This window comes from Bombina bombina, chromosome 10, assembly GCF_027579735.1.
Source record: "Bombina bombina isolate aBomBom1 chromosome 10, aBomBom1.pri, whole genome shotgun sequence".
In the NCBI taxonomy this organism is placed as follows: domain Eukaryota; kingdom Metazoa; phylum Chordata; class Amphibia; order Anura; family Bombinatoridae; genus Bombina; species Bombina bombina.
Genome location: NC_069508.1, coordinates 16,877,145 through 16,889,447, shown reverse-complemented (window position 1 = coordinate 16,889,447; position 12,303 = coordinate 16,877,145). Strand labels below are relative to the sequence as shown.

The following is a 12,303-nucleotide window of genomic DNA, read 5'->3' as shown; positions in this document are numbered from 1 at the left end:
TTCAGTGAGAAACCTAAAATTGTGAAAAATGTTAGGTTTTTTTTTTTATTTGCTCGCATTTGGCGGTGAAATTGTGGCATAAAATATACCAAAATGGGCCTAGATCAATACTTGGGGTTGTCTACTACACTACACTAAAGCTAAAATTAACCCTACAAGCTCCCTACAAGCTCCCTAATTAACCCCTTCACTCCTGGGCATAAAACACGTGTGGTGCGCAGCGGCATTTAGCGGCCTTCTAATTACCAAAAAGCAACCCCAAAGCCAAATAAGTCTGCTATTTCTGAAAAAAGGGGATCCCAGAGAAGCATTTACAACCATTTGTGCCATAATTGCAGAAGCTGTTTGTAAATAATTTCAGTGGGAAACCTAAAGTTTGTGACAAATTTTGTGAAAAAGTGAACTTTTTTTTTTTTGATCGCATTTGGCGGTGAAATGGTGGCATGAAATATACCAAAATGGGCCTAGATCAATACTTTGGGTTGTCTTCTAAAAAAAAATATATACATGTCAAGGGATATTCAGGTATTCCTAACAGATATCAGGGTTCCAATGTAACTAGCGCTAATTTTGAAAAAAAGTGGTTTGGAAATAGCGAAGTGCTATTTGTATTTATTGCCCCATAACTTGCAAAAAAAGCAAAGAACGTGTAAACATTGGGTATTTCTAAACTCAGGACAAAATTTAGAAACTATTTAGCATGGGTGTTTTTTGGTGGTTGTAGATGTGTAACAGATTTTGGGGCTCAAAGTTAGAAAAAGTGTGTTTTTTTCCATTTTTTCCTCATATTTTATTATATTTTTTTTAGTAAATTATAAGACATGATGAAAATAATGGTATCTTTAGAAAGTCCATTTAATGGTGAGAAAAACGGTATATAATATGTGTGGGTACAGTAAATGAGTAAGAGGAAAATTACAGCTAAACACAAACACTGCAGAAATGTAAAAATAGCCATTGTCATTAAGGGTAAGAAAATTGAAAAATGGTCCGGTCATTAAGGGGTTAATTATAGTTATAGAGCTTTAAATGCTTTATAGGTGCATTTTTAGTAATGCTTTTTACTTAATGTAATCTGCTGCTTGCCCACCGAGTTTGTTGTCACCCAATCATTTCTTTGGCCACATGGCTCGCTGTTTTCAATGTGGAGACTTTCTTATCTCTCCTACACATGCGCAATCATTAGGAGTTCTCTTGTAGTACTGCCATTACATTATACGCAGTGTCTAATTACACTATCTGATGCGTGAATCAGCGATTGGCAAACTGATAGCAATGCCCATTCACTACTGCGTAACGAAGGGGTGGGATTGTTCTACACGTCACTACTACGTAACAAGGGGGTGGGACCGTTCTACATGTCACTACTACATAATGAGGGGGTGGGACTGCTCTACACGTCACTACTACGTAATGAGGGGGTGGGACTGTTCTACACGTCACTACTACATAATGAGGGGGTGGGACTGTTCTACACGTCACTACTACGTAATGAGGGGGTGGGACTGTTCTACACGTCACTACTATGTAATGAGGGGGTTGTAGCGTTCTACACGTCACTACTACGTAATGAGGGGGTGGGACTGTTCTACACGTCACTACTACGTAACAAGGGGGTGGGACCATTCTACACATCACTACTACGTAATGAGGGGGTGGGACCGTTCTACACGTCACTACTACATAATGAGGGGGTGGGACTGTTCTACACATCACTACTACGTAATGAGGGGGTGGGACTGTTCTACACGTCACTACTACGTAATGAGGGGGTTGGAGCGTTCTACACGTCACTACTACGTAATGAGGGGGTGGGACTGTTCTACACGTCACTACTACGTAACAAGGGGGTGGGACCATTCTACACGTCACTACTACGTAACAAGGGGGTGGGACCGTTCTACACATCACTACTACGTAACGAGGGGGTGGGACCGTTCTACACGTCACTACTACGTAACGAGGGGGTGGGACCGTTCTACACGTCACTACTACGTAACGAGGGGGTGGGACCGTTCTACACGTCACTACTCTACAAAAAAAAAAAAAATCAAGGGGAGAAGGGAACTACAGAAAAAGAGGATAAGAATAAAATAACTTATTATTACATACAGTCATATTAAAGGGACAGTAAACCTAAAAAATAATGTTATATAATTCTGCACATAGTACAGAATTATATAACATTATTTTAGTGCTATTGTTATAAAAGCTTTTTTTCCCTTTGATTTTTTTAAAAATATGGCGCTTTTACAGACCCGCTCTCTGCTCTCTGCTGAGCTGGTCTGGTTTTTTTACTCAGCGCATCGGGCCAGCTGTATAGTCACAGCCCGGCCCGACCGCGCCATAAGACTAAGTGCAGCTCGCTCCTGCTGTCAGACAGAGCAGGAGCGAACTGCACTTAATGCTATGGCGCGGTCGGGCCGGCCTGTGACTATACAGCTGGCCCGATGCGCTGGGTAAAAAAAACAGACCAGCTCAGCAGAGAGCGGGTCTGTAAAAGCGCCATATTTTTAAAAAAATCAAAGGGAAAAAAAGCTTTTATAACAATAGCACTAAAATAATGTTATATAATTCTGCACTATGTGCAGAATTATATAACATTATTTTTTTTGGTTTACTGACACTTTAAAGAAAACAAACACAGTCGTTTACTTTGTAGCAGAATTTAGGATGTGATGGTAAATTCACTTTAAGCAAGGCAGGCTGACCCTGCTCCACAAAAGCTTTGCCATCAGTATACCTGCATTAATATGCAGAGAGCTCAGTTCAAGATGCATTTATAGTTTTAGAATTTCCAAATGCTAGAGGCAACGCCTACAAGGCCTGTACATGACTTTTATGAAGTCATTTTATATGAAGGGCAGCTGGACAATTGCATATAAGCACCATAAAATGTGCCAACTGTTCTGCATTCTTCATGATAATCCCTAACTAAACCTTTCTCCTGTGGTCTCTTTACTGAATGTCCCACCTTTTGGATTAATGTCTAAAACTGCCTGTTTTAAAAGTCCCACCGTTTTAATGCCCCTTTTACTTTGTAGTCTGCCCAGTCTTTATACATTTTACAACCAGATCCCTCGTTTATGTAGCACACAGGCCCTGAAGATTTCATGTACACCCCACCCAGACCAGAATAGTATTTTAAATGTTGGGCCACTTAATGTAACTGTTTACTGGGCTCTGGCTCAAAAATTCTACAGGGAGAGAGTGCAGGAACCTAAAAAGGAACGAGGAATGTGTGCAGAAGAGATCTCCCAGGGGACTGTCCCGTAAAAAGACCGGTGTTTGCTGTTTCAGTACAGACAGAATACTCACGGACACACTGGGGGGGAGAAGTCCAGTGTCCATCCTTGCACAATACTGAGGCAGAGCCATAGAGTTTGAACCCTGGCTGGCACTTTATCGCAACCTTATCGCCACTGAAATAATCCCTCTTGTGTAGGGTTTGTTCTGTATTAGCTGGCTGAGGAGGGGGTGGGCACCTGATCTTTTTATCTGAAACTGAACATAAAGATGTTAAGAAATGAAACTTACACAGCATTGAATATTTGTCATGTAAATAGTATTACATATGAAATCACATTACTTTATAGAGAGAGGTTATATATTATTGAAATACATTATATGGAGCTATAGGAGTGTTATAGGGAGGGTTCTATGGTGCAATAGCAGTTGTTATAGGGAGGGTTATATTGTGCAATAGGAGGAGTTATAGGTAGGGTTATATGGAGCAATATGAGGAGTTATATGGTAGGTTACATGGTGCAATAGGAGGAGTTATAAAGAGGTTTATACGGTGCAATAGGAGGAGTTTTAGGGAAGGTTATATGGTGCAATAGGAGGAGTTATAGGGTAGGTTATATGGTGCAATAGCAGGTGTTATAGGGATGGTTCTATGGTGCAATAGCAGGTGTTATAGGGAGGGTTATATGGTGCAATAGGAGGAGTTATAGGGAGGGTTATATGGTTCTATAGAAAGAGTTATAGGGAGGGTTATATTGTGCAATAGGAGGAGTTATAGGGAGGGTTATATGGTACAATAGGAGGAGTTATAGGGAGGGTTATATGGTGCAATAGGAGGAGTTATAGGGAGGGTTATATGGTTCTATAGAAAGAGTTATAGGGAGGGTTATATTGTGCAATAGGAGGAGTTATAGGGAGGGTTATATGGTTCTATAGAAAGAGTTATACGGAGGGTTATATTATGCAATAGGAGGAGTTATAGGGAGGGTTATATGGAGCAATAGGAGGAGTTATAGGCTAGGTTATATGGTGCAATAGCAGGTGTTATATAGAGGGTTATATGGTGCAATAGGAGGAGTTATAGGGAGGGTTATATGGTGCAATAGGAGGAGTTATATGGTACAATAGAAGTTATAGGGAGGGTTATTTGGTGCAATAGGATGAGTTATATAGTACAATAGAAGTTATAGGGAGGGTTATATGGTGCAATAGGAGGAGTTATAGGGAGGGTTATATGGTTCTATAGAAAGAGTTATAGGGAGGGTTATATTGTGCAATAGGAGGAGTTATAGGGAGGGTTATATGGTTCTATAGAAAGAGTTATAGGGAGGGTTATATTGTGCAATAGGAGGAGTTATAGGGAGGGTTATATGGAGCAATAGGAGGAGTTATAGGGTAGGTTATATGGTGCAATAGCAGGTGTTATATAGAGGGTTATATGGTGCAATAGGAGGAGTTATAGGGAGGGTTATATGGTGCAATAGGAGGAGTTATATGGTACAATAGAAGTTATAGGGAGCGTTATATGTACAATAGGAGGAGTTATAGGGAGGGTTATATGGTGCAATAGGAGGAGTTATATGGTACAATAGAAGTTATAGGGAGCGTTATATGTACAATAGGAGGAGTTATAGGGAGGGTTATATGGTGCAATAGGATGAGTTATAGGGAGCATTATAAGTTCAATAGGAGGAGTTATCGCAAGAAATATATAAAGATATTTGCAACATATGGGTCAATCAAAATCCTTTAGAAAAGATTATTAAATTATTTATTTACTAAATAAACTTCTCTAATGGATTGTAATTAACTCTATAGTGTCATGCAATAAAGTGATTTTACACGTGTTGACATTTACCCTGACATGTTGGTAATGGGGGGTCCCATCCGTAGTAGTAACACTGGCTGATATCTGAGCCCTCCAACTCCAAGTGACCTTTACAAGAAAATTGTTCTACGTCCCCGTTATGGTAAGACTGACGAACATTGTGAAATCCAGCTGAGTCTACAGAACACGTAATTTCTAAAGCAAACAAAGACACATTTAAGTAACTTATCTGATGATTTTCATCCCTGGGCACAATTTCAGGCACAGTATTATGCACAAATGTGCCCTCTAAGAAAGTGGAGTTGAATTCAGTTGTTAAATTATCTAACCAAACATTCAGTTTGCCTGCTACTGCTGTAATTTCCAAAGTGCATCCTGTGACAGTCTAGACACACCCACAGTGACCAAGCCACTCCCATATCACATCCAAGTCCCTCCCTTTCAAAAAGCGAATCTGGGAAATGTTGACAGGTACAAGATAATGCTACAGTCTCAAATGCCATCCCTCCCACCCCACTCTGAGGAACAGGAGACCTGGAGTGGATATCCTGTCTGTGTATATTGCAATGCTGAAGTGATACTTGCATGTCACCCCCCCCTCCAAGAAGAACAGGAGCGGGGACCAGGAGTGCACACTGCAGTTATCCTGAGATTGACTTTGTATAGGGCAATGCTTCAGTGAGTCTCAAATGCACCCCAGAGGGATAAGAAACCAGGAGGGCATACTGCAGTTATCCTGAGATTGTCTGTGTATAGGGTAATGCTACAGTGAGCCTCACATGTCACCCAAGAGAGATAGAAGACCAAGAGTGCAAATATGTATATGGCAATGCTACAGTGAGTCTCACATGTCACCCCAGAGGGACAAGAGTCCAGGAGTTCATACTGCAGTTATCTTGAGATTGTCTGTGTATAGGGCAATGCTACAGTGAGCCTCACATGTCACCCCCCCCCCCAAGGGAAAGGAGACCATGAGTCACACTACGGTTGTAACAAAATTGTCTGTGTATAGGGCAATACTACAGTGAATCTTGCATGTACGACCCCCCCCACCCAGAAGAAGAGGAGACTATGGGAAATATGTATGATTGTGCGAGTGGACTTGATGCACATCGATAAATGCAGACAGCATACACTCTGCATTTATCATTGCACCAGCAGTTCTTGTGAACTGCTGGTACAATGCCGCCCCCTGCAGATTTGCGGCCACTAGCAGGGGGTGTCAATCAACCCGTTCGTATTCGATCGGGTTAATTTCTGGCGATTTCTTTCTGTCCGCGTCATCAGAGCAGGTGTAGAGGTTATGGAGCAACGGTCTTTAGACCACTACTTCATAACTTTCTTTTCTGGCGAGCCTGAAGGCTAGTCGGAAACACGGGGCATCAAGCTCCATACAGAGCTTGATAAATATGCCCCCATGAGTGCACACTGCAGTTGTAATAAGATTGTCCATGTATAGGGCAATACTACAGTGAATCTTGCATGTCAACACCCCCCCAGAAGAAGAGGGGATCATGAGTGTTTAGTGCAGTTGTCATAAGATTATCTGTGAATAGGGTATTGCTACAGTGAGTCTCACATGTTACATCCCAAGAAGGACAGGAGACCAGGAGTGCATACTGCACTTATACTGAGATTGTCTGTGTATAGGGCAATGCTACAGTGAGTCTCACATGTCACCCCCCCCCCTCTCAGAGGTACAGGAGACCAGGAGTACATACTGCACTTATACTGAGATTGTCTGTGTATAGGGCAATGCTACAGTGAGTCTCACATGTCACCCCCCCCCCCCAGAGGGACAGGAGACCAGGAGTGCATACTGCACTTATCCTGAGATTGTCTGTGTATAGGGGAATGCTACAGTGAATCTCATTTGTCCCCTCATATGAGGGACAGGAAACCAGAAGTGCATACTGCACTTATCCTGAGATTGTCTGTGTGTAGGGCAATGCTACAGAGTGTCTCATATGTCCCCTCCCAAGAGGGACAGGAGACCAGGAGTACATACTGCAGTTATACTTAGAGAGGTGGGAGGAATAAGGATGGGGTTTGTTGTGAAGTGGGTGGAGTTAATGCAGTAGAGGCGTGGCTAGTCAGTCTCCTGCAACATTTATAGGAAAGGGACAGCAGCAGGAGGAACAATGGAGCAGAGCTACGAAACAGACTATCTGGCAAAATGCATGGTGGCTGGGAGCTCTTAATGTCTATAAATGCTAAATAAAACATGTACAGTTATCAGCTGGTGTCATATCCCTTTAAAATAGCCAATCACAGCTGCTTAATATAAGGATTTTTTATTAATAGAACATAGTTCATATTGTAGGGCAGTAAAATTATCCAGACCTCACAACTTACCAATACACTGTGGAGCATCTGACCAGCCTGCTGCTTGGCACTGTACTTTCTGCACAATATTGCGCAGAATACTCATGTATCCTTCATCACATTCATATTGCAGATGTTCCCCCACTTTAAACAACTCTTTGTTTGGCAAGAAGCGTCCATGCTCCATAGGTGACATTTCACATGTCCCTACAAGATGTCAGTTAAAAGGGAAACAAAAATTTATGCAGGACTTAAAGGGACATTATAGCCATTTTTTACATATGAATTAGAAATGAATCACTGCCTTGCAAAAAATCTGCATGGAAAGTAAATGTTTTAAAAGAAAAACTGCCATTTAAGCCATATTTCATAGCTGTCATTTAAAAAAAAAAAAAAGATCGTAAATGAAGCATTCATTAACACTTAACGTCTCTTTAACAGTTTACATTGACCTGATGTTTTCGCTTTGCATTTCTTAAATCTCATACATGGTTTACCATTCACGTCTCCTATTGAAATTAATGGGAAGCGCTAAAGCAAAATTGACACTGTGTTTATACCGTACAATGTATAGTTTTACTCCTGGCGAACATTGAACAAAACTTGCGTTTCTCACTACTAGATGTTAAAGGGACACTGAACCCAAATTTTTTCTTTAGTGATTCAGATAGAGCATGCAATTTTAAACAACTTTCTAATTTACTCCTATAATCAATTTTTCTTCATTCTCTTGCTTTCTTTATTTGAAAAAGAAGGCATCTAAGCTCTTTTTTGGTTCAGAACCATGGAAAGCACTTGTTTATTGGTAGGTGACTTTACCCACCAATCAGCAACAACACAGTGTGTTCACCAAAAATGGGCCGGCATCTAAACTTACATTTCAAATAAAGATACCAAGAGAATGAAAATAATTTTATAATAGGAGTAAATTAGAAAGTTGCTTAAAATTGCATGCTCTATCTGAATCACGAAATAAAAAATTTGGGTTCAGTGTCCCTTTAAGGCAAATAGTGAGAACGTGTACCTGAGACCTAATCCCTCTATGAATCACGTTAGCTGTACAGAATATTATGTATATGTACGTTACATATGTTAATATAAGTCCCACCCACTATCTACTAACAAATGCAATCATGTCTTGCACAGCCGAAACTAAGGGGAAAATAGCAGATTTGTGCTTAGCACTTTACAAGTTTTTTGCGAGCTGGTAAAATGTAATGCACAAGTATGTAAACTGGGGCAAAATGGCAAACGATGCAGGATTTTGACAGCTGAAATTATTAGCGCTTTACAACTCCCAATTATCAGCAACAATGTAAACAGAGACGTAGTTAACAAAATATGCACTGTTTTTCAGTCAAGTCACTTGCTCCTTCAAAAATCTCTTGAGTGTGGTTTATAAAATAATTTGATCAGGTTGAACTAACAATACAACAATAAACATAAATGAATAATTTCCCTTACATTTTAAGCTCTGCAGCTGATATAACAAGTCATTCAAAAAGCGTTAAGTGAAAAACAATTTTACAGAACAGCGTTCCTGTAACAAACATATAGTGGCCTCTAGTTATTAAAGTGATGGTAAACTCTCCCCTTTATAAAATCAGATCTGGAATGTAAGCGCTATTTTAGATGGAGTTTAATTCATTTGCTGTAATGAAGATGCAGTATAACTTAGTTATTAATATAGATATGAAATTCAAATACTGCATGCTCCTCCGCCCATTTCAAAAGTAAACTTTTCTGTGAGCTAACAGATTGAATTGTTGTCCAATCAGCGCTCTCCCCATATGGCACTTTTGTTGTAGCTAGAGCATTGATTGGAGAGTAATTCAATCATTTATCTGACACGAAAATTGACTTTTGAAGTGGGTGGTGTAACGTGGGGTATTTGAATTTCATATCTATATTAATAACTAAGTTATAGCGCATCTTCATTGCACATGATGAATAAAACTCCATCTAAAATAGCGCTTACATTCCAGATCTGATTTTAAGAAGGGGAGAGTTTACCATCACTTTAAGGTCTGGCGGACCTGATCCGACACTGTGGATCAGGTCCGCCAGACCTCGCTGAATACGGCGAGCAATACGCTCGCCGTATTCAGCATTGCACCAGCAGCTCACAAGAGCTGCTGGTGCAACGCCGCCTCCTGCAGACTTGCGGCCAATGGGCCCGCCAGCAGGGGGGTGTCAATCAACCCGATCGTACTCGATCGGGTTGATTTCTGGCGATGTGTGTCCGCCTGCTCAGAGCAGGCGGACAGGTTATGGAGCAGCGGTCTTTGTGACCGCTGCTTCATAACTGGTGTTTCTGGCGAGCCTGCAGGCTCGCCAGAAACACGGGGCATCAAGCTCCATTCGGAGCTTGATACATATGCCCCAAAGTGTGTTAAGTAGGGATGGGCGAATGTTTTGCAACATTCAAAAAATGAATTTTTACACAGTCATATGTTCATTTCGAATGTTTGTACAAAATTCCAACATTCGTTTAATTTAATAGTATTTCTAATGCTCTCTTTAAATGTAATATTCTAATCATGCAATATTCAATTGATATATTTGTAACTATTATGTATCAATTTAGTAAATTCCCTACCACATGATCTATTAAACTCTGAATAGTATTTGTTTAATCGAATGTTACATTTAAAATTTTGAATGTGGATATTTGATCTTGTTATGAAAATTCAAAAATGAAAGTAACATTCAAAAACCTGAAATAACGCGATTATCAAATTGTAATAGGTTTTAAATCTTATCAACATTCGATTGTCCAAAAGGAATGCCCACAGGACTATGGGTTCTACTAAACAAATGACACTTTCAGCATATTCGCCCATCCCTAGTGTTAAGAACAGGTAGTATATGTTTTATTTACCTATCTGTGCATATCTATCTGCCTCCCCCTCTACCAGACATCTCTCATTCCCCTGTCAGCCCCTATCGCATATGTCAGCCCCTATCGCAGATGTCAGCCCCTATCGCAGATGTCAGCCCCTATCGCAGATGTCAGCCCCTATCGCAGATGTCAGCCCCTATCGCAGATGTCAGACCTTATACAGATGTAAAAAAGTCTGAGACAGCAGCACTCACCAAATTGTACAAAAGTAGAAGGATTTATTGGAGTTTCCCCATAGTACATAGATTAAGACGTTTCAGGCTTGTTGTGCTGGACATTATTGGTTACTGGAGCCCCTATACAGATGTAAGCACCTATAGAGACGTCAGCCCCTAAGCAGACGTCAGCCCCTATGCGGGTCAGATGTCAGTCCCTATACAGATGCAATGCAGATGTCAGTCCCTATACAGATGCCAATCCCTATGCAGACGTCAGCCCCTATGCGGATTAGTTTCTATCCAGATGTCAGTCCCTATACAGATGCAATGCAGATGTCAGTCCCTATACAGATGCAATGCAGATGTCAGACCCTATACAAATACCAGTCCTTATGCAGATGCCAGCCCCTATGCAGATGTCAGACCCTATACAAATTCCAGTCCTTATGCAGATGCCAGCCCCTATGCAGATGTCAGACCCTATACAAATACCAGTCCTTATGCAGATGCCAGCCCCTATGCAGATGTCAGACCCTATACAAATACCAGTCCTTATGCAGATGTCAGACCCTATACAGATGCAATGCAGATGTCAGTCCCTATACAGATGCAATGCAGATGTCAGACCCTATACAAATACCAGTCCTTATGCAGATGCCAGTCCCTATGCAGATGTCAGACCCTATACAGATGGCAGATTCTATGCAGATGACAGACCTTATGCAGATGTCAGTCCCTATGCAGATTTCATGTCAGACCCTATACAGATGGCAAATTCTATGCAGATGACAGACCTTATGCAGATGTCAGTCCCTATGCAGATTTCATGTCAGACCCTATACAGATGGCAAATTCTATGCAGATGACAGACCTTATGCAGATGTCAGTCCCTATGCAGATTTCATGTCAGACCCTATACAGATGCCAGTCCCTGTACAGATGCCAGTCCCTATGCAGATTTCATGTCAGACCCTATACAGATGTCAGTCCCTATGCAGATTTCATGTTAGACCCTATACAGATGCCAGTCCCTGTACAGATGCCAGTCCCAATGCAGATGTTAGTTTCTATGCAGATGTCAGACCCTATACAGATGGCAGATTCTATGCAGATGTCAGACCCTATACAGAGGGCAGATTCTATGCAGATGACAGACCCTATACAGAGGGCAGATTCTATGCAGATGTCAGACCCTATACAGAGGGCAGATTCTATGCAGATGTCAGACCCTATACAGATGGCAGATTCTATGCAGATGTCAGACCCTATACAGAGGGCAGATTCTATGCAGATGACAGACCTTATGCAGATGTCAGTCCCTATACAGATGCCAATCCCTATGCAGATGTCAGACCCTATACAGAGGGCAGATTCTATGCAGATGACAGACCTTATGCAGATGTCAGTCCCTATACAGATGCCAATCCCTATGCAGATGTCAGACCCTATACAGATGTCAGTCCCTATGCAGATTTCATGTCAGACCCTATACAGATGCCAGTCCCTGTACAGATGCCAGTCCCTATGCAGATTTCATGTTAGACCCTATACAGATGCCAGTCCCTGTACAGATGCCAGTCCCTGTACAGATGCCAGTCCCAATGCAGATGTTAGTTTCTATGCAGATGTCAGACCCTATACAGATGTCAGTCCCTATGCAGATTTCATGTCAGACCCTATACAGATGCCAGTCCCTGTACAGATGCCAGTCCCAATGCAGATGTTAGTTTCTATACAGATGTCAGACCCTATACAGACGTCAGCCAGCCTTACCTGTGCTTCTACTTTCTTCTGGGCACACTGTTGGCCATAGTATAGTAAGTACAGTGCAGAGTATCAGTAGT

At 41.4% G+C, this 12,303-nt stretch overlaps 1 protein-coding gene across 2 annotated transcripts in view; it reads right to left on the bottom strand.

Moving 5' to 3' along the window:
* LOC128641242 (coagulation factor XIII B chain) overlaps positions 1 to 12,303 on the bottom strand; it is a 72,570-nt gene that overhangs the window by 30,862 nt on the left and 29,405 nt on the right. Inside the window, exons 1-4 of one of the 2 annotated variants that reach the window (XM_053693827.1) lie at positions 12,233 to 12,303; positions 7,430 to 7,606; positions 5,105 to 5,269; positions 3,319 to 3,504 (exon numbers count right to left, since the gene is read on the bottom strand). The exon at positions 12,233 to 12,303 is cut by the window's right edge and continues 1,063 nt beyond it. In XM_053693827.1, coding sequence (XP_053549802.1) covers positions 3,319 to 3,504; positions 5,105 to 5,269; positions 7,430 to 7,606; positions 12,233 to 12,303 — 599 coding nt within the window. The remainder of the gene's footprint in view (positions 1 to 3,318; positions 3,505 to 5,104; positions 5,270 to 7,429; positions 7,607 to 12,232) is intronic. The other variant, XM_053693828.1, reaches the window with a different exon arrangement.